Source organism: Podarcis melisellensis (genome assembly GCF_964234715.1).
Source record: "Podarcis melisellensis genome assembly, chromosome: 2".
Taxonomy (NCBI): domain Eukaryota; kingdom Metazoa; phylum Chordata; class Lepidosauria; order Squamata; family Lacertidae; genus Podarcis; species Podarcis melisellensis.
In genome coordinates, this window is record NC_138529.1 from 5866706 (window position 1) to 5889972 (window position 23267).

Sequence of the window (23267 nt, forward strand, 5' to 3'; positions counted from 1 at the left end):
TTTTGTAGGTGCTATATTAGGGACCCAATATTTAATTTAGATAGACAGTGGGTGGATCTAGACAAAGAGGAAAAAACGCTATTAATAAGTCAGAAATTAAATTGTTAGAACAAAAGAAAAAAAACCTATGTAAGAATAACATAGAAAATTTATTTGCTCTCTGGCACCATCTGATGTTGCTGGTTTATAATGCATTCAGTGTTGTTTTTTGACAAATGTAGCCGAGTCCAAAATTGTTTAATTTTCCTTTTAAAAAGATAATCCAAAGCAGGATTTACTTTACAAAAAGTAAAATGAAACAAATAAACAAATTTGAAAAAGCAGCCAACAATATGTTCTTATGTTCAGCTCACCCCCTTCACATCTTTTCCTTCCTTGTAGGAAAGGCGTTTCAGTCCCCTAATAGTTTAGTTGCCTTTTCCTGCATTTTTTCTGGTTCTGTGATGTCCATTCTGAGATGAGGTGACCATAACTGTACACAACACAGCTCTGCTTTCCCCATCTCAAAAAAGAAGATATTTATTGTTTCTCCAGCTGCAATCTTGGCCTTCAGGTAGCAAGAGGCATGAGAATGTGGCCTCTCCCATGGTATTTGTGGAGGCAGTCTTGGTTTGGGTTGTTTGGGTGCTTTGGAAAAATGAGAAATCATATGAGCAAGTACTGTATAATGCATGTCATCTAGTATTTAGGTGGATGACATCTTCAGTCAGACTGACATTTATTTTAACCTGGGGTGATTTCAGACCATTGCTATTGTCAAGTGGGATTCAATCGCGCGCCAACAAATTCAAGATGTGCAATTAAAGATGATTTGGCGCTATTACACAACAAACTGACTTCCTTCCAAAATCAACCTTTTCGTGATTAGGAAAAGTGACAGGGAAATGCACTGGAAAATGTGGGATAATATTTGTTTGACACAATGTTGTCTGTCCTCCCTGCAAACAGAACGAATGCACAATAAATAGGCAATGACATCTAACGTCCCCACAAACTTTCTGCAAACAAATCAGGATGAATGCTCGATGAACAGAATGCCTGGAACTGACTCTGGCCTCAGCCTGAGGTCATGTGAGGAGGGGCCTAGAGCTCAATCAATGGAAAAACACCTGCTTTGCATGTAGAAGGTCTCAAATTCAATCCCTGGCATCTCCAGTTTAGAAAAGGATCATGTAGAAGATGAGCGAAAATATTTGTCTGTGACAGACTTAGGAAAGCTGCTGCCAGCAACGCAGACACCACTGGTCTAAATTAACAAATAGCCTGATCTGTTACTAAGCAGCTGCCTCTATTCCTATGGACTATGGAGTGATAATAAAGAAAGGGCATCTGAATGCATGCTAAATGTCCCCCCCCCCTTCTCAGCAGTGAATAATCATAGCCAGTGCCAACACAGTAGGCATTAGGCCACAGGTATGAAATTCACGGCATGTAATGCCCTAAAAGAAAATTTAATGAAAATGATTTATAGGTGGTACATGACACCAGTCAAGCTTGCAAAAATTTACAATTTACCCGACAATAAATGTTGGAAATGTAATGAGATTGAAGGTACATTCTTTCACCTTTGGTGGACATGCCCAAGGATTAAGACATTCTGGGAGATGATTTATAACGAAATGAAAAAGGTATTTAGATATACCTTCCTGAAGAAACCAGAGGCCTTTCTCCTGGGCATGGTCGGCCAATTGGTGCCAAAGAAGGATAGAACTTTTTTTATGTATGCAACAACAGCAGGAAGAATACTTATTGCAAAGTACTGGAAGACACAAGATCTACCCACCCGAGAAGAATGGCAGATGAAGGTGATGGACTACATGGAACTGGCGGAAATGCCTTGCAGAATCCGAGACCAGGGAGAAGAGTCGGTGGAAGAAGACTGGAAAAAGTTTAAAGACTATTTACAGAAATACTGTAAAATCAATGAATGTTAGAAAAATGTTGGAATGAAGATATGGCTTTAGTAGAAATGTTATAAGGAATTAAGTATAAATAGATTATTAGAGTATTAAAGGAAAAAATAAGGTTAGAATATGTTAAGATAATTATAGGATAGAAAACAGAGGAAGATGGAAAGGAATTGCTGAAACAATTAACAGAAGTGGAATACAAAAAGGGAGGTGTGAGGAGGTCGGTGAAATAAGTGAATGAAAGATAAGATATTGAAATTGTTTGATGTGTTTTAAATTGTTTTTATTTTGTTTTGTTAGTTTAATGTGTTAGTGTTATGTAGTGTTTTTGTATTGTATTGTACTGTTTTTTTTGTAGTGTTTAAATTGTTGGAAAAGTAATAAATATTAGTTAAAAAAAACACAGTAGGCATTAGGGCAGTGCAGAGTGCTTTTTGAGACATGGGGTCTAAACTAAATGAAAGAGTGCCTAGGAAAAGGGTGCAGATCCTCACTTTTATTATTTACTAATTCACCCCATTTTTACCCTGCTTTGCCTCCCAAAGAAGCCCAAAGAAGCCCAGGGCTGTGTATAAAAGGGAATTTTGGCAGGTGCTGTTTTTCTAAAGCCAACAAGCCAAGCAGCACTTGCCCTTGCCTCCAGGAGTCCAGCCCCCCTTTGCACCAGGTCAGGGTTCAAAAGGAACAAAGCAGTTGGTGCCAGCTGCAATTCAAAACCCGAGGAAGGGGGCATTGGCTAAGGCAAATGTGGAGAACATCACACCCAGCAGCAGAAGGCAGCCCTCCAGTCTTCTCCATCCGGCCCTGGGGACTCTCCCCAGGCCACAGCCCTCCCTGTGGGGCCGCTCCACAACCTGAGTGTTTTTGCCTGGCAGGATTCAGGAATGTGTCTTGCTTGCCCGCATGGAGGTCAGCGGAGATGCAGGGGGGGGAAATTACATTTGTTGCTCCTCCCGCTTTTGCGTCTGGGCCCGCCCACCCTTGGCATGTGGCCCTCAGAAGGTTTCCCAGCAGGGAATGCAGCCCTTGTTCTGAAAAAGGTTCCACACCCGCGGGCTAGAACCGGCATGTTTGCTTCCACCTTAAGTGATCAGAACCCGCTCCACCTTAAGAGCTATAGCATCCTGGCTCCAGCTGCCCATCCCTTTGCTGGCTGCTGATGCTGCCGATGCCTGCAGCAGGAAGGAGGGAGATACAGGCACTGCAAGCAGCATCCCAAGGTAACGCAGGCGCGGAGGACGCACCAGCCCAGCTGAGAGAGCCCCATTGCTCTGCTGCTGTGGGGTGACAATCCAGGGATCTCGTTCTCCCGTTCTGCAGTCTGCTAAAGCCTGGTTGCACGCCGCCTTCACCTTTCTCTGCCTCTCGACTCCCCTTGGGAATTGCTTCTCCTCCACCTCTTCGCCACAAAAGCTGCCAGGACGAACAGGGAGCCCAATTGCCCAGCCAGCATGACGACAGAAGTCAATGAATGTAGCATCAAAGTGCTCTGTAGGTTCCGGCCCTTGAACCAGTCGGAGATCATACGGGGAGATAAATTCATCCCAGTTTTCCAGGGGGATGACACCGTCATCATTGGGGTAAGCAAATGCTGGGGGGGGCTGGGGGAGCAGCTGCAGGGATGCTTCTCTAAAGAAGGGGCATCACCCCCTCCATCACTGCCCTCCGCCAGGCCTGTTCAATAAGGTGGGTCCATGTACTTCAAAATCTCCCGGATTACAGCAAAGCCCACCTGTAAAATAACCAATACCGTATCCATTTGCCTAGAAAATGGGTGCTGGTGATTGTGACTTTAGAGTTTATATCAATTGTTTGGCTGCTACTGCTCCACCCTTAGTTCTGCAGCCTTAAAACCACTGGGTGTGGCTGGTTGAGCTGTTGGTCTGGCTACTCTGAAGAAAGGAGGGATCCCTGCGAGCTGCGAGGAAAACAGCAGCAGCGACCATGTCTTCCCCCTCCTACACAAACCCTTTGTACCCCATGAATTTATCTTCTGTTCCCAAATTTTAAAACTTAAATCCTCTGAATCTGCCCAAATTATGTTGCCTCCTCTGAGGTTATTCTCTTGAAGGGCTGCAAACTGACCGGTTGAGATAATCTCGTTTGATTCCAACCATCATCTGTTTTAAATCCAACCCCCACCACAGTGAATTACACCATGTTAAGTTACACCAGTGCAGTATAAAGATGGGGGTTCAAAGTGATGCAGGTGGCTTGCTGAGGACTCTGTAGGTTGTTTACTCGGAACTGGCAACGCCCCTGTCCCCACAGTCTCTGCGTTCATCACTTGGTACAACGCTTGGCTTTTGACCTCATGATGCTCACTTCTTTCAGTTGCTAAAGACACCCTCCATTTCAGGAGGGCAGGAAGTGGGAGCTGGTTCTCCTGGGAGGGTGGCCAGTGACGTTCATGTCAGCCTCCCATGATGAGCCATGGCCACAGAGGTTTTTTAAAATATCTATCAGTCGTTCGGTATCATGTGGGAGGTGTTGCACAGTCTTGGGGATGTGGTCAAAAGGGAGGGTGTTCATTTTGTGGGGTGCCCAACAGATGGCTACTACCTCACCCATCATGTTTGAAGAGACTGATCTGCCTGTCCAGTCATGAGCAACTGACCCCATTGATTCTTGTCCATAAAGTGAAAAGGGTAGGCGTAGGACCTCCCCAAGGTGACCCCAGCTGTTGAAGGCATATGCGGGAATTAGAAACCACTTGCCCATCCCCACTCCCAAGTCTGTTGCACAACTCTCTGTGGTTTCTGGGTGCCTCTCAATCCCTCTGCTGCAGAGAAAGTTATTAATCTGTGCTAATGGGACTGCCTGACTCCTCTCTCACTGCACAGGCGAATGGAGCCCTGGGATATCAAGTTTATTTTCCACCTGGGTACCAAGGGCATCTTCTCATGCCTGGGCTTGGAACAAGATGGTATTTTGGAGAAGCCTCTTGATTTAGTACAGTTGTGCTGCAAAGTCATTCCTGCGAGCAGAGATTTTCCATGGAGCTTCTTAAATATCAGGGGCCTCTTTCCCCCAATTAGCATAGTTTATTTCTCTTTCTCTTGACAATTCCTGGGCTGCAGTTGCTACCTGGCCACTTCAACCCAGCTCAAACCATTGTGAATGCTTCCCCCACCCTGTCCGCCCACCTGCTTTGTTTAAGGCCAGCCTCAACACCAGTGTTTAAAATCTGCTTATTTTAAGAGGAATTCAGGTGTGCAAATTAGCCACAGTTGGGTTTTTCTGCTTTTTACACTGGGAAGCAGCAACCCTGTTCTCTTCTGCCTCTGGAACAAAGCACCAGAAAGACACAAAAGCCGCTGCAGGGAGCAGGCAGCAGGATGCGGTGCCGTCTTGCTTGCCTGCCTGGGCTCAGCTGCTTCGTCATCCCTCAGAGCAGTGACAGGGAAGGAACTGCCAGCTCCTTCCTAGGAACCACTCCCCTCCATTGTGCTTGACTGTGGTCCATCACTGGGCAGCCCGTTTCCATGAGGATCCCTTCCTTCAATGCCCTCGGAGTCTGTACTCCTTCTGCCTTGCAGTGCTCCTTTCCGGACTAGATTACACAAGCGATCTTGTATAATTTGCAGCCTTTGGATGTGGCGGCGGCCAAAGCTGCTCGGTGTTTTGCAAACAATGGCTTCTCACTGGCTCCCGGCTCCATTACCCGCTTCGTACTTTAGGGTTCTTGTGATGGATGGGCTGGAAGGGAAAGTGTGGGGCGGGGGGAACGTGCCATTCTCATCTGGTTGATCAGTGTTTCTTTTCCTTTTGTTTTGGCCAAACGATTTTATCCATCTGGTGCCAAACATATCCAGGCTGGAGGTGGCTCTTGCAGGGAACCACATCAGCTGCACAGGGGGGAATTGGCTGATTAGCTGCTGCTGTTTTAACTAGAAAATGTATTACGGGGAACCTGAAAGCAGCTCACAATTTTGTGGCGTTTCCACTGACCCTGATATTTTCTAATGGACCAGTATAGCTACATATCTCCTCTTGCCATCATGTATCAGGTTGGGGAAAACTGGGCTACAGCATCTAGACTGGGTTGGGAAGCCTGTGGACTAGAGCCTCCATCATCCTTGCCATGCTGGCTGGGACTGATGGGAGTAGGAGTCCAACAGCATCTGGAAGGCCACTAGTTCCCCACCCCTGACAGAACAGCTACAGTGAAATCATAGTTGTTAGGGACCCTGAGGGTCATCTAGCCCAACCCCTTGTAATGCAGGAATCTCAACTAAAGCATCCATAACCAATGGCCATCCAACTTCTGCTTAAAACCCTCCAAGGAAAGAGAGGGCCTGCTGCTTACTTGGGAAGGAAACATTTTGGTTTCCTGGCTTGGCCTGGCTACATCAGCATCCAGTGGGACACAGTCATGATGTGGGGAAATAAGGCATTCAGATAGTTGTGTGGTGGGGAAAAGGATTCTGGTCTGCTTTGCTATGGTACTTTTGGTATCTTACTCACTTCTCTACAGCTCTTTTTAATATACAAAACACTTTCACAACTCTCATCTTGTTTATCTTTGCAACAGCCCTGTGAGGCTGGAAAGAAAATGAGGAATAGCCTGCCCAGCCTGGGTCTGTTAATTGGTCCTTATTTTATTCATCCTCAGAGCAGCCATTTTAGGTAGGTTGCTTAATAGCCCCTTTTTACAGGCAGGCAACTGAGGGTGAGCTGAGAGCAAGAGTGTGACTAAGCCAGCAAGAGGTACCCAGTCTGCAGGTGGAACTGCACATACACACAAGGTTCAGTGTAAAGATACTTGAAGAAGTCAGTCTTTGCAAATCCCTGCACAAACATCCTGAGCATGGACTGGAGCTTACCTCTCCAAGAGACCTTTGTCTGTGTGGTAGGATCACTTGAAGACCCTTCCACTGTGAAACAGATGTCAGTCTTCCACTTTGTTACAGAGAGAGAGAGAGACACCCTAACCTGGTGTGGAGTTAGCTAGGGAACAAAACCTCTGTAATCAGAATGGCAGGGCCTTGACCAGCCTATGAGCCCATATAATGACCCTAGATCATTAGTTTTCAACCAGTGTGCTGTGGCACCCTGGGGTGCCTTGAATGATGGTCACGGGTGCCACAGGCAACACTGGCCTCTGTCCCTCTTTCTTTCTCTCCCTCCTCTGATTCCCTCTTGCGTCTCTGCTTCCTAAAGTCTTGCACAGCTGTTCGTTGCAGCAGCCCTGGCTACAAGCTCCCCAGGCCAATAGTGCCTCTGGGGCTGGCCAGGGGGTGCTTCCCAGGCCCTCGTGGGGCAGTGTGAGGAAGCACCTCTCTTTGGGGGCAGGGTGGAAGCTCAGAGACCAGGGGCAGCAGCTGTGGCTGCCCAGACTGCAAAGGAGAGGGGAGCAGAGAGGAGGCTGAAGGAACACTCCACAAGGGATGGTGCTCAAAAAGAGGTGAGGGGCTGCCAGCTCTGCAGGCAAGGGGTGACATAACTGGGCTCCTGAGCCCCACAGGGGTGCCCCACAAAGATTGTAGTTGGTCAAGGGATCAATGGACTCAAAAAGGTTGAAAACCTCTGCCCTAGATCTGAGGGTGGGGATGTGCTTTTGCAGTCACAAGATTTCAGTATAAGTATGGCCTACTTCTCACAGGGCTAGTAAGCTTACATCTGGGCCATGCCATTGTAGCCTACAGGTGGGAGGGTTCTTTAATTTTAATTTTATTTCAACATCTGTATCTTGCCTTTCTATTTAAAAAATAAAATTAAATTAAAGGCAGCAAACAAAACACACAAAGTAAAATAATTACCCAGAATCATTACAACTCACAGTAAAACAGCATAACAATTAATAAAAAATGGTTCTAACATGAACAATCAGAATCTGCTTTAGAAAGTAGTGCCTTGCTTGGCCGCCTACCAAAAGGGGAGCAACAATGGGGCCAGTTTGGTACAAGATATTGCAAGATCTTGGTGCCTACCTTGTGTACTTCAGCTGGCAGGGGGCAGGGACAGAACTAAGAGGCAGAATTTTGGTGTTTCACATACTGAAATGACCCTGTGCACATATACAAATCCCTCCACATAGACTAGAACATTTCCACCTGATTCCTAGTTTTCTAACTTCCCCTTGACATGCTGGTTTTCATTGTGCAGGGATATGTACGTGTTTGTACGGAGGAACATTTAGGCAGGGGAGCTCCCAGTTGAAATCTGAAACAGCCCTGCTGCTTCAGACACAAACTGGCCATACCGCAAGACGCCTAAAAACAAACAAATCCCAGCTCTACTACAGATTTTTCGGCCACTGCTCTTGTGCTATAAACTGCATGTGGGATTGCAATTGTATTAACCACTCTACGGAGTCCATAGGTTTTTTTTGTGTGCTTTTGGTGCGTACAGCATTATGCTGTGTTTGCTCCAACTGTAATGGGAATAGTGACATACATGGCAACGTATACATTCCTGATCACCTGCCTGATACATTGCTGGACACATCAATATCATCCTTCTTAGAGCCAAACCACCTTTGAGCAGTATGTAGCTGCTAATCCATCTTTCCTCCATTTGAATTAGACTAGAGTAATCCACACCCACATGGATTTGAATTGTGTGAGGAGCAATTTTGGTCTTCCCCTCTTCCTGGTAGGCCTCGGCCTTCCCTTTCGTATTTGGCTCTGCCATCTGATTGGTTGATTCTAACATGCCAGTTGTATGTTGAGTCTAACATGCCAGTTGCATCATAGGGATAGGGCATGCGTGCACACCTTGTTTGTTGTTGGTAAATCCTGACCAAGAAGTGTGTAAAAGCACAGAGTGGGGAGTTGGAAATTTGCCTCTGCAGTTTTTTGGTTTTGTGCAAATCTGATAAAGAAAAAACCCAGATGTGCTGGAAGCAGTTATGTACATGGCGAGAAAATAAATAAGTATTTGAGGAAGGAGAATAGCAGAAAGTAACAATTGAGACACCTACACCAAAATGCCAAAACAACGTCTGTGATTCCAAGTGCAGTGGTTTGGAGCCCAGTCCGCCCCCCCCCCGGCCCAGTTTCTTGGATCAGCCCCTTAGTTTACAGGCAAATAGTGCCTTCCAACTCTACAGTTCTATGATCGTATGAGATTGGTGTTGTCTGAGGGTAATGTCATGTGCACTACACACATTAAATAGGAACCAAGGCAGATGCAAACACATGGTGAACTCTGGGCGCATAGTAGACAAGCCCTAGTTGTGGTATTATGCTTGTGAGTGGCTTGGTTTCTATGTACTAACTATCCACTAAGAGAAAGGAGACAATGGACTGGGACTGCGGTGTTGTGGCAGAGGGGCTGATGGTTCCTCATCATCCTGGGAAAAAGTGACAAGTGGGGTGCCACAGGGTTCTGTCCTGGGCCTGTTGTTGTTCAGCATCTTTATAAATGACTTGGATGAATGAATTGAGGGGATGTTCATCAAATTTGCAGATGACACTAAGCTGGAAGGGTAGCTAACACAGAAGACAGAATCAGAATTCAAAATGGCCTTAACAGATTGGAGAACTGGGCCCAAGCTAACAAAATGAATTTCAATAGGGACAAATGTAAGGTTCTACACTTAGGCTGGAAGAACCAGATGCACAAATATAAGATGGGAGACAGCCTCCACGACAGCAAGAGATCATCGGCGAACAAAAAACAAGGATGAGGGGTAAATCATCCTTGCAAATTCCCTCCAAGGATGGGGAAAATGGGCATCACTCACAGTTTGTCTTGGTACCTGGCTCTCGCTCAGGCACGGAATGTGGGAGGCCAGGAGCCGCTGAGTGCAAAAGCACTTCACCTGGCGAAAACCCTCCTATGCAGCCCTTAAGAAGCAGAGGTTCTCTGTTTAATTGGATCTTTAATTGGTTTAAAGTACTGGCACGTGAAGGGAAATGGCTGCAACAACATACTTCGGCATATACCAGCTACATGGATCAAAGGTTTGAACTGAGATAAGATTTTCTTCAGTGTGAGAGTTGGTTGGAGAGAGGGAAGCCCATGGTTTGTTTATTCTAAGCTTCTTTTAGCAACACTCTCTAGAATCTAAGATAAAAAGATATTTACATGTGAAGAAAGGAACGTTGGCGTAACATTGATTTTAACAAGCAAAAATGGAAACTGTGTGTGATCTGAAATGAAGAAAGGAGGGTGAGGGGAAGCTCAAGTATGTCTATGTTGGAAAGACAGAGTAATTCCCCTCACCTCCAAGGAAGACAAGGAAAAAGAGACTGAGCTTTGTGTGTGTTATTGACAGAATGTAATCTAAGATAAAGTTTGATTGGGCCATAAATCTCTTGCTGGAAGGAAAAGAATTTGGGTCTGTGATAAGAACGCTGCAGAGATTCTGGGAGTTGGAAAGGAGTATTAAATCTTCAGCGCATTTGAAAACTGCCCACCTTTTCCTAGGCTGAGGGGGAAATGGCGAAAATCTGTGACATGTTTTACTAGAGAGACAGGATGGTTTCTAGCAGACTGTTGCCTGTTCCGAGACAGAAGCAAGGGACAGAGAGATAAGACCTCTGAGAAACTTCAAGATTCAGTTCCGCCCCAAGCCATGATGGGAGAAAGCAACAGCTCTCCATAAATGGACAGAAGGAATCTCCATGGATAGAACAGTTTTCACACGCAGGGCAGAAAAAAGAAAATGGTTTGAGTTCCTCACTTGAAGCTTTATAAATTAAAATATTGTAACATCATGAATGGAAAGCATTAATTATGTAGCTGTGGACTAAGGGATTATTATTATAACTGAAATCTAACTGACATTAATTAAGAATACAGTGATATAAGATCGGAAATGCACCCAAACCATCATGTGGGGAGCCACTTTAATTAAAATGTATTAATTTGATGTTGATTGGCATTTTGATAATTGTATAATTTGGGAATTAATTGTTATTGTTATAATTTGGCTATTTTGGGGGGTATAATGGAAAACATAGGGAAATAATTTCTGACAGTATGAGCTGTTTGACAGTAGAACAGTCTCCCTGGAGAAGTGGTGGGCTCTCCTTCCTTGGAGGTTTTAAATCAGAGCTTGGATGGCCATCTGTCATGGATGCTTTAGCTGAGATCCCTGCATTGTAGTGGGTTAGAGTAGATGACCCTTGGGTCCCTTCCAGCTCTGCAATTCTATGATTTTAACTCACAACCACAGCTGCTGTTTGTCCCTAGGAACTTTATTCCTAGGGCAAATAGCAGCTGTAGGGGCTCCAATCTGAATTGGAACACTGGTGGGCCAAAGATTCGAATTGCTTCTCTTCTATACTGCAGCCCCAACCTGGAACTTCCCCCTTGAAGTCACTATTTAGTAAATAAAAAAAATAAACATGCAAGGACCATTTGTGTACTTAACATCACTTCTAGTTTTGCCTTTAAAATACAGAAGAGGCGTGCTAAAGCAGCCTCCCCTAATCTGGCACCCTTGAGATGCTGCTGGATTACACCTCCCATCACCCCTGACCACCAGCCATGCTTACTGGGACCGATGGGAGTGGTCATTCAACCACATCTGCAGAACATCAGGTTGAGGGAAGAATTTTGTTTGGGGAGCATCTGCAACCAGCAGGCTGCAGTTGTAGAAGCAGCATTGTCAACAAATCTCTTTCCTACCCCTGTTACAAAGGCACAGGAGACCTGGAACTTTTCGAGTCGTAGCAAGATACAATGGTGGAAAAGGTCAGGAGGAAAGGAAGTGTCTGATTCACCCAAGATTGTCCCATCAGACATCCAGGACCTGGAGACCTCTTAAGAGAGCTGGTTTCAGGAATACATTTTTATAATCCATCTCAAATGCGGTCCCACCTGGTTTAAATTCAAGTCTGGCTTTGCCTCAGATCATACAAATCTTTTGCCTTTTAAAATAAGTCATTTCCCTTTGATCTTCTTCTGTGTTATATAATATCATCAATTTGGATAGTGACTCACAACGCAAGTCTAGGCATTTCCACTCAGAACAAAGTCCTGTTGAGTTCACTGGGACTTTCAGACACGGGCACAAGACTTGCATAAGATACCCGATTCTCTTGTGGGTCATTCATACGGATTAATATGGAAGTGGAGGGGGGTGGCTCTATGGGGTGGTCTTTAGCAGGGCTGGATTAGTTGCTACATTAAATGCACTTCAGATCAGAGCACCAGCCCAATTAGGGTTCTTTGCTGCAGTTAATTACTGCAGTATGTGAAACGCGTGCCCACTTTTCACTGTGCTGGATTTCTTCAATATTTTGTGCAAACAGAATATTAGGCTGCTCTAAGGCAGAAGAGCAGGGGCCAAATCCTACTTAGATGTTTTTTTAAAAAAGAATATTTGTAGCCTAGCAACCACAAAGAGATTACTCTCTATGCTGCAGATAATTTCACAGTCATGTGGAGGGGAAAAGGTGAGGCTCTATGGCTACACATTTGTAGCCACCATGAATGATAAAATGTGCCGGTTGTTTCTCTGCACTTCCAGCATAGGTCATAATCATCAACATCATCATCATCACTTTAATTTGTATACCGTCTTTCTATCTTACAATACCCAAGGTGGTTTAAAAGCTGAAGAAACAAAGAATGTACACCTTATAACAATCTAATGTAATACAAAAATATGATACTAAAACATAACTTAGTGTATTTTTGGTCTTTGTTGGAAGCCGCCCAGAGTGGCTGAGGAAACCCAGCCAGATGGGCGGGGTACAAATAATAAATTATTATTATTATTATTATTATTATTATTATTATTATTATTTTAAAATAAGCAACCTACATCAAATAAAGTAACATTCAACAATCACTAGAATAGTATAGAATAATAATATTAGCATATAAAAATTAAACAGAAATCCACTCTTAACAATTACAATAAATAATTTCTAAACTGCAATCAATAAAACAACGGCAAGCCACAGTGCATAAAATAATACAATACAAATTGAGCAGCAGAGACTGGAAGGTGGGGCAAGGCAGGTGGAAGGAGGCCTTGGCTGATGAAGTCTCTCTCCTCTCAGTTCTTCCTCCAGGCACAGCTCCCTTATGAGGACTCCCAGGGCCGGAGGGTGGGGCAAGGCAGGTCAACTTTAGATTTAGACATTTCGGCTAATTTGCTTTTTGTCAAATACCATCTGTGGATCATATTTAAGTAGTTCTCTTTTAGCGCGTAACTAGCTGTGAATTTTAAGTTTATTTCCCACAATGGTTCTCACAGGTTCAAATCAATGTTATGACCCACATCTTGTGCCCATTTAATTATAGAAGATTTCACAAATTCTTCTTTCATTTCCCAATCAAGTAATATTTTATGCATTTTGGATAATGTTTTAACTCTAGATCTTAATATTTCTTCATCGAATTGTGATGTTTTTTCTGCAAATCCCAATTTCTTGTCTACCTTAAATTTTGAATTGCTTTGATAATAATTTTTAGCCAGTCCAACACATATTCTTTAATCTCGTCATTCCCCCCCCCATTTTTTGGTTCTCCCAGAAGATGCCGTGTTGACCATGCGCACTATATTAAGTTGCTGTAAAATGGAACAAGCGCATGGAAGATTGCTATTTATCTGATAGCCACTGATAAATCTATTTAGCAATTTGCCTCTGAGGATCAGAAGTCAAGCAACAGGGCTGCTGTCTTCATGCCCAGCTGACAAGGGCGTTGGAAGCATTTGCCTGGTCACCCTTCCAGGAAGAGCTCTATGATGTAACCCTCCAGGTGTCATCATATTCTGTGACTCATAAAAGGAATACAAATATAGAATCTGGCTTATGATGGCAATGCATTTGACTGCTGCCTAGTTCCAATACGTACATCTAGGGTGAGAGTAGACTTGATCCTCAGCACTTTTCATTTTTAATTAAGTGGTTGCGCGAAACAAGGTTCACTTGCCCGACAGAACTTGAGGTCAAGACACAAAGACTTTAGCAACTAATCCACACCTAATGACCCACCTAAGTGGTACTCAGGATATCACTCAAGAAATCACTCAGGATATCCCTCAAGTAATTAAGGAACAAAAGAAGAAAAGGCACACTAGCCTGGGAACTTCCTCTCTGCCCAGAACATTGGAGGCTATACACCACACCCCCTCAACAGTATTTATAGGAACTCAAACACTGAGATCCTGCTCTGTTCCAGTAACAAGAAGCCGAAAGCACCAGCCTGAAGATGACGAGTGAGACCTCGTCGAAACGTCGCCTAGACACCCCAACTTTTACACGGGAAGACACCCGAGGACACCAAAACCTGCATTCCTGTACCCGTGAAAATCTACGAAAGCATATATATATATATATATATATATATATATATGAATGACCTTAATTTTTTTATTTCAGTTCCCCACATAAATACCCCACTTAGTGCTATGTATAATTCCACCCGTAGAAATAAAGGGTGGTATTTGACTAAGATTTGCTCAGAGTAAACCCACTGAAATTGATGAACATAACTGAGTTAGGCCTATTAATTTCAGTGGCTCTGCTCTGAGTAAAACTTGGTTGAATCCCACTCTAAATGTTGCCAATGTGCCCATGACTGGTCTCCCACTGCTCATCACTGGGCAATGCTTTCAAAATCCCTCCTCTGTGTTTGTGTATCTTCTCTCTCTTTTTTAAAAATAATTTTTATTAACAGACCAATCAAATCAAATCACATTGATTCCAAATTACAGAGCCAAATTTCAAATTTTTGTTGGGGGTACCCATTTTTCAAGTTCCAAAAGGGATCCAATCATCTTGTTGCTGCTGCTTTAATATCCACAATTCTGTCCAAATGATGTTCACAATTCTGTCCAATCCTTTCTTGTTGTTTTCCACATCTCTTCTTGTTATTTTCATATATTTTTCCTTTTTCTTTGTGACCTCTGATAGTCTGCAAGCGAGTTGAAGACAAATGTTTTTGTAGTCCTGTGTGGGTTTTTCCATTCATCCAAGAGTCATATTCAGACGGCTGCCGCCTTTCATCACTTCCATAGAGAAAACAATTTTACCATCCGTTCGTTAATCTTCGCAGGCCTGTCACTCCCTTTCTCGGTCTTCCGAGGAGGTTCTGCCAGGAGTCCAATAGGATAACAACCATAGCTTCCTTCTCCTCGATCATCAATCTTTCGATAAAACCTGCCAACATGGCGACTCTCTTTTTATAGCTGCATCATTCCAAAAGCCCTTATTCTTTTCCAAGTCTCCATAAGCCAAACCTTTGGTTAATAATTCATTTCCACACAACTTTTTATCATCCCGCTTATAGTCAATTGTGCAACGGTTCTTTCTTGGGGAGGGGTTGTTAGGTAATCACATAGAGGGGGAAAAAAGCCCCCCCTTCCAGTCCCGTTCTGACATACCAACCCTTTGATGTATCTTCTTCTTGATTTATTATCCTGTTGAATCCAACCCGTCGCTCTACTTCACAGAGGTCACTTCAATTAGCAGTCTTAACTCCCGTTCTTCACTCGAAATACGTGCATTTGCTTCTCTCTAATTGTTTGTTTTGAGCTCCTGCAACCAGTTCGCGCGATCAGAGACAGCGTCTAGGAGAGCCGTCTCCCACGGGTGCTGTGTGCCTAGTGCCTTCACCCCCTTCTTTCGAACTCGGGGGTGATTTATGGCAACAGCAGGCGAGGCAGTGTTTCCCCATTCCCTGGGGTAACAAGGGAGGCTGCATATCAGCCTCTTAATTTCCCCGTGTGAGACGGAGAGATGGTATTGTCGGCCATCTTCCAATGAGCCCCTGGTCGGCCCCCCGTTTTTGTGTATCTTCTCATTCTCTCCCAGCTCTTCCTCTGGTTTCCTGTTGCTCTGGCCAGGGTCTCTGCAATGCCATACCCGCCTTGTCCCCAAAGCCACTTTCCTGCGCCAGCATCCCAACACAGCTGAGCTCTGATTAGGCCACTCAGCCCAAGGCGCCTGGGCTCTCGCTAAGCAGATTAGAGGATTTCTGCCGCTTCCTCCATCCCTGGGAGGAGCAGGCTAAGAGGAAATTGATTCTAAGCTTAGCAGATCCAGCTTTGGGTGCCACAAAAGAGAGCGGTGGCAATGGCAGCTGTAACCGGAGAAGGGACTAGGAAAGGAATTCCACTCCTTCAAGTTAAGGCAGAAACAGGACACAGAATAAGCAGTCTTGTATTTGTGTCCAAAAGGAATATTATTCTCATTTTATTTATATATTTGTCTTTTGGGCCTGGTGTGTGTGTGTGTTAGTTACAAGGTATTTGAAGGATCTGAGACACAAAAGAAAAGTGTATAGCGTGCCTCTGGTCAAACTGCAGCATGCCCAGCTGTTCTTTGAGCTGGGGATGGAGAACCTGTGGCCTTCCAGAGGTTGTTGGACTCCAGCTCCCATCAGCCCCAGCCAACATAATAGCCAGGGATGATGGGAGTTAGAGCCCAACAACAAGTGATAGGCCACAGATTCCCTGGCATTGCTGTGAGCAAGGTAAAAAAGGGTGGAATTCAATGTCACACTATTACCATTGTTCCACCAGCACAAGCATTTTGTTTGCCAGACAGAACAAACTCCCCTCTCCTACCTGGAGCACTGCTCTGGGTGCTATCCTGCCTCCCGCAGCCAACTGGGGGGCACATGGGGGGAAGAGAGGAAGGAACGCCTGTTGCACTGGGTCTTGATAGTACAACTATTCAGTTTAATTTATACCAATTTTAAAAAATATTTAAAAGAAATGGATGAGGGGCAGAACATATCCATGTCTCAGTACAAAATAATTTGGGCCACCCCTTTCTCGTTCTAGATTTTTTTTTTAGCAGTATTTCTATTATAAAATATGAACAACTTCATAAGGTAATAATCAAATTAGACATTCAATATTGCTGAGTCTCATTACATCCATATGCCTCAAAATATCTTCTCAAAATCCAATTATGTATTCCAAATTCATTATTGTTACCCATCTGACTAAACTGATGGCATTTATTGCATTCCTTGGGAAATTCTGTTTTCAGCTGTTGCCATTTTATGGTGCCAGAAGGCGCATAATGGTTAGTGCCAATGTAAGTATCCTATGGGCTGGGCAGAATGCTAATAAATGGTTCAGAATGGATGCCAGTTTCTTAGTGTGCCAGTGTGCCAGTGGTGGGTGGAGAAACTAACACAAATTTTACCTGTGTACTGCAGGCCAGTTTCTCCACACAGTCAATACCCTGCCCCAACTCAGAGGCTTTTACAAAGCTGAAAGTCACACTCGAGCCAGACCAAAAATGCAATTAAGAAGAGGTGTAGGAGGGGTGGTGCATGGTGTGGCCTGGGCAGAATCCCAATAGAGAACTCTGGAGGTGCTGAGCCACTGCTCTTGTTCCATGCCCCTCCCTTAACCTTCATGCTGCTGTTCTCTCCCTCACTTTGCGGTTCTTCTCATCTTATTGCTGTAGTATTTTATTTATTTAGTTGATTAATATACTGCCCTTTATCCAAAGATCCCAGGGTGGTGTACATTAAGAATGTAATTTATGCAGGATAATAATAAAAACATAATACACATCATACAGCACAACAATAACATAATCATAAGAACAAGCCATAGATTATTTAATGGCCAAGGCCTGGGTAAAGAGGAATGTTTCTACCTGGTGCCTAAAGACATGTAATGATGGCACCAGGAGAGCCTCTCTGGCGAGAGCATTCCACAGTCAGGGAGTCACAGTAGAGCCAATGGCATTGCTTTGATAAGGCCCTGAGTAAGCATCTGGTTGGGTGGCAGCTGTGGCCCGAGGCTCCTCCGCCTCCAGTTGCTTAGATCTGGTCATGCAAAGGAGCCAGTCTTTCAAAAGCTCAAAGCCCTAGGAAGATCTAGGCTCTATTACTCTGCTAGTTCCTGCCTGCTGGGTGGCTGGGCCCAGTTGCTGCCCTACTCAACAGCATCTGCAGCCGAGGCTGATAAGAGACAGCTGGCTGCTGGCTCTTTCCCCTCCTCTGGCTGGACACAGGCAGCAGCATCACAATAAGGAGGCAGTGTGTGTCTGCTGTGACAAGGCTGCTACCATCACAATGGCCTGCCTGTCCTGCTCCCTTTTACTGTTGTTGCTCATCCCATCCAGCAGTGCCAGTTTAGATGCCGAGAAGACAAGAGAGCTTGAATATACTTGCTTCCTGCAAGGCAGTGAGAATTAGTCAAGCGCTGAATTATCTCATCACTATCAAACATCCCTGGGGGAATTGCATTGCTGTAAGTGATCTAAGTGCTTATTCCCATTTTAGTGATTACAAACCAGATGATTCTTTTGTGACCTTTTCCCTATGGGGTCTACCCCAGCCTGGAAATATAAGTAAGCGCCAGAAGCCCAAAGGAGCAGGAGAAGATGCTTTTCCAGCTGCTAACCTCCTCTGATGATCCCCATTGCTCTAAACCAAGAACTCTTGTGCTGACAATTTTTGAATGAAAGACGGCAAAGAGGCTATGGAAGAGTTCAGCACATTGTAATGGGAATCTGGGTGGTCTGAGGCTGGTGCCTGCCTAGTATGGTGAGCTTTCTGGGCACAGTGTGTCTCCAAGCCACAAAACGTTGGTGGGGAAGGTTATGCAACATCAGCCCTTGCCACTGGCTGGCTGTCTGGTAGTATGAAGCTTCTGGATTGGTCAGGCTTGCTGTAACTGCTGAGTGGCCTGGCTTTCTTCCCTTGCTTTTTTCAATGAAGAGTCGCACTACTACAGGCACCTGCTACATGAGGCTCCTTCCATCTCCTTCATTCACAAATCCATTTCATCACATTTCCACATTAATCTGTTTTTTTAAATTAAAAATACAACTTAAGTTTATATTTTATTAGAAAATTCATATTTACATATGTATTTTATCTCAATGCATTTCTAAGGGTTGTAATTAAGTCCTATTCAGAGCAGACCCACTGAAATTAACAAACCTAAATTAGTTGTGTTCATTAACTTTTCTCACAGTGGCCAGCCACATGCCCCCAAGGGAAGCCCACAAGCAGGACATGTGTGAAATAGTGCTCTCCTCATTTGCGATTCAATGGGTCTACTCTGAGTAGGATGAGCATTGAATACTACCCATTTTTAACATGGTGGGGGAGGCATTCAGTGTCATGCACAAACATTTCCGCTTGCCTGGTGGAACAATATCACCTCTTCTCCCCCATGCACACACACCTGAGCCAATTGGGGATGTGTGGAGGGAGAAGAGGGAGGGAAAAGCCCCGCTGTGCTAGAGGAAGGCTTTGCACAGGCTTTTGCTTGTGGGACCAGTTAGCTGAATCCACCATTGCTTGGGCGTAGCGGGGGGGGCAGGCTTCCCCCCATCAATACAGATCAATATAGGCTCCAGTACTTTGGCCACCTCATGAGAAGAAGAGAAGACTCCCTGGAGAAGACCCTGATGTTGGGAAAGATGGAGGGCACAAGGAGAAGGGGGCAACAGAGGACGAGATGGTTGGATAGTGTTTTCGAGGTTACCAGCATGAGTTTGACCAAACTGCGGGAGACAGTGGAGGACAGAGGTGCCTGGCGTTCTCTGGCCCATGGGGTCACAAAGAGTCGGACACGACTAAACGACTAAACAACAACAACAAATGTGAGGTTCTGCTTTCCCCCTCAAAAAAAGCCTGCCCTCCCTAACAAAAATCCTGACTATGCTCATGCACCATTGGTACTTTTCCTTGAGTTGAGGACTATCGCACTTGGATTCTGACGCCTGCCCAAATGTACCTGTGCTGCCTAAACAGGGTCGTGTGAGGCTCATAGGAAACTGCACCCAGCTTTGCTCAATTTCAGAGCTGGTAGGTGCAGGGGACAGCTTTCTTGGCTTTTTGTAATTGATGCAGGAGTGGCTTGCAGATGGGGCCCTGTTGCTTACCAAGAGGGGCTGGCGCAGTGCAGTTAAACCAGTGGAGCCAACCCAGTGCTCCTGCCAGTGCATTGACACCAGGATGGCCTCCAAGTCATCTTGCCCTTCTTCCTCCCAGTAAGCACCAGCAGCCTACCTACCAGGAAGCTACCTGAGCAGCTCTGCCCCACCTGGCAAGCCACTTTGGAAAACAGAGCATTTGTTTTAAGTCAGGGGTGGGAATATTTTTGGACTCCAGTTCACATCATCCCCAACCAGTGTGAGCAATGGTAAAGAATGATGCATTTTTTAGTCAATGTTTGAAGGGCCACAGAGTCCCCTATCCTAAAACATGCCTATTTACTAGAAATAGTCTAGAGGACATTTCCCCCCTGTTCTCGTGAATCAGCATTGTCTCAGCTATCTGCATTGCTGGTTGTCAGATGCTAGTTTTAGTACCCTACAAAAACTAAGCATCTGAGCTCTGCTCTGATGATGGTGGGGGGTAGTCTTGCTTTCAATAAGAGCGTAGCATGGGAGCATATTTCTAAAAAGCAAAATGAACTTTAATCATTTGATCATATCTAATAATACAGGTTGGTGTATTAATCCAGGAAATGAAAGAAGAAAAAGTCAAGGCTTGTGTCAAGGTTGTGTGTATTCCATACTTCAGGTTCACACCACACTATTGCAGAATTCAACATTGGGCACAATGCAATATCCTGATAATTGCTGCATAAGCCCCTCCCTCAAGCATGTTCTAGTCAAGCTCTTACGACTGTGAGGATAGATAGATCTGAAAATGTGTGGGCGATGACTTGTGAAATCTTAGAAGCCAGAGCAGGGACTAGTGTCTCTAGACACCTTCTCATTGCTCTATGTGTTACATTGCTAGTTGATGCAGAAATAAATTATGCAAACTTGCTCCATTTTCACTTACAAAACTTTAGCATGTTTTGGTACAGAATTCATTGTGAGTGCAGTCCTCAGTGCATCTACTGGTACTTTTAAAGATCTCAATTTTTCTCCTAATCTAAATTTAATTATTTCTCTGGCTCTCCTGCTAGCTGTAATTTTTACAGCCTAGTCGGAAGGATTTTATTCTTTATTTGTTCTACTATAGATTATCTTTGTTTGGTACTGATATTTCAGTACAAATTAATATTTTTTCTGCATGAAGCAGTACAGCAGTTGGTTTGCACATTGTGCCTCTTTAAAAATTATTGTTAACTGATCAATAAATCAATCTCTGATTATGGGATTAGTTGGGGAAATAATTTCACAGATTCAAACTTCAATTAGAGTAGGACAATTGAGCTGTTCTCATTATTTCCCATTCCAGCTGCAAAGGATTCCTAGAGGATAACAAGGATTCCAGGATAAGGACTTACTGAAGGTTGGAGGATAGTTTCATCAGTGCCAAATATTAGGTTGGGCTAATTGTTGCCTAGGCTTGTTGGCTTCAAGCAAGCTTACTTTCAAGTAAGTCTGCTTGCGATATTGCCTAACAGAGAAAAAAACATCAACCTTTATGATTGAGGGGGTAGGAATATAAGCAGATTTGAAAAGCAGTGGAGAGCCTGCAAGCCGCTACAATGGGTGAGAGTATCCAAGCACTGCATGTTTGTTGTTGTTGTTGAGTCATTTAGTTGTGTCCGACTCTTCATGATCCCCTGGACCAGAGCACGCCAAGCACTCCTGTCTTCCACTGCCTCCCGCAGTTTGGTCAAACTCATGCTGGTAGCTTCGAGAACACTGTCCAACCATCTCGTCCTCTGTCGTCCCCTTCTCCTTGTGCCCTCCACCTTCCCCAACATCAGGGTCTTTTCCAAGGAGTCTTCTCTTCTCATGAGGTGGCCAAAGTATTTGAGTCTCAGCTTCAGGATCTGTCCTTCCAGTGAGCACTCAGGGCTGATTTCCTTAAGAATGGATACATTTTGCCTTCTTGCAGTCCATGGGATTCTCAAGAGTCTCCTCCAGCACCATAATTCAAAAGCATTGATTCTTCGGCGATCAGCCTTCTTTATGGTCCAACTCTCACTTCCATACATCACTAGCACTGCATGCATATTAGAGAATCCATTTTCTCTCCCTGCCTCCCCTGCCTTCATTGCTTTGACAAGGAAGTTGAAATGAAATCAGTGATTCACTCATCAGGCTGTAAATAATGAAGAGCTTTTCCCAGGCTAGTTAGTTGGAAGGGGGCTGTTATCTCAGCTTGTCTCAAACTGCAGTGTAGCTGTCTCAAGAAAATGGTATGGTACATCAAAGGAAAATCACAAGAGCATCACTTCCTATTCTTCTACCCCCTTGCAAAAAACCCCCCTTCTTTCCCAGGTTTATTTAAATAATGTTTTTCCTAAAATTAGAACAGAAGACTTCTGCATAGTTGTCAGTGTTTCCCTTTTTTTAAGGGAAATCCCCTTAATCCGAATAGGATTCCTCACAAGAAAAGGGAAAAGTTGACAGCTATGGACTTCTGTTTCCACAAAATGTGATAAGGAAAGGAAGCAGGTGCAGAAGAATGATATAAAATAGTCTACTAAATTTGCAGAGAATGAAGTGTTTTCATGGGTTTGTGCTCACATGGACTGTGTGATATTAAATGCTTCAGAGTCCATGGTCTACAAGGATAAATAATTTCAAAAACTAAGCCCCCAATGCAGGCCAAACAAGCCAAGTGCAGCTACTTATGAGGTTTCTCATTGCATACAGGATCAGGCTCCCAGCTCTCACCTGCCTTTCCTAGGTAGAACAATCACCTCTTCCCAGCTCATGCATCCCAAACCATCCTTGATGGCACCTTTCCCAAGGCTCCAGTGTTTGTAGAATGAAAGGTCTGGGGTTCTGCTGCTGGACCCTTTTTAACATAGCCCAAGGCCACCCTCAATGGCCAGGTCATCCCAAATCCTAGTGCAATATAGTTGGGGGAAACTGGGGAGGTCTTTTCTCAGGGCTCTCTCTGAAATGGCAGAAGGGACTGTAGTGGTGGTCTCAGTCTGGGTCTCTCCTTCTCCAAGAGGCCACTTACCACCTTCCCTCTAGGCTATTTAAATTCCTGAGCCTCCATAGCCCTTCAGTAGGCCCCAGTGATGGCAGCTGCTCCCATCCCCACCTTGCTTCTGCCTTACTGACTGAGTAGCATCAGGCTTGGCTCCTGCAGAGGCAGATTGGTGGCACCTTAAAGGGAAAGTCAGACAAATAACTTGCCCATGAGTGCATCTGTGCCGATGGGAAAACATCTGACTGTGTCCAGCATGTTGTTCTCACAGTGGTGAACCAGATGTCTGTAGGGAAGCTTGCAAAGTGAGCATGAGTGCAACAGCAGGTTGAAGTGGACTGAGTGCCCCAAAGAACTAGCAAGATGCTTGAGCTGTGGCTGTGCTGTAATCTACACAGGGAGGGTGGAGGAGCCACATTGGTACTGGGAAGTATTTCATTGCATGTGCCTGATTTTGACAGTTCTTGGGAGAACCATATCAGAGCTACAGCAAATGGAGGGACGGAGGCCACTTCAAAGAGGCTTGGCGTTAAGAACAGCCACCAAATCTATGTTTAAAGGCATCTAGCAGTTGGACAGCTCCCTGTTCTCAGAGCAGTCTGTGCGCAAGGG

General features: G+C 44.6%; 1 protein-coding gene across 3 annotated transcripts in view; it reads left to right on the forward strand.

Moving 5' to 3' along the window:
• The first annotated feature begins 3000 nt into the window (after positions 1-3000).
• Positions 3001-23267, forward strand: part of KIF5A (kinesin family member 5A) — a 55389-nt gene continuing 35122 nt past the window's right edge. The window contains exon 1 of one of the 3 annotated variants that reach the window (XM_081900710.1): positions 3001-3490. In XM_081900710.1, coding sequence (XP_081756836.1) covers positions 3362-3490 — 129 coding nt within the window. In that variant the 5' untranslated portion in view covers positions 3001-3361. Of the gene's footprint in view, positions 3491-17900; positions 18040-23267 lie in introns of those variants that run through there. The other 2 variants (XM_081900712.1, XM_081900711.1) reach the window with 2 other exon arrangements.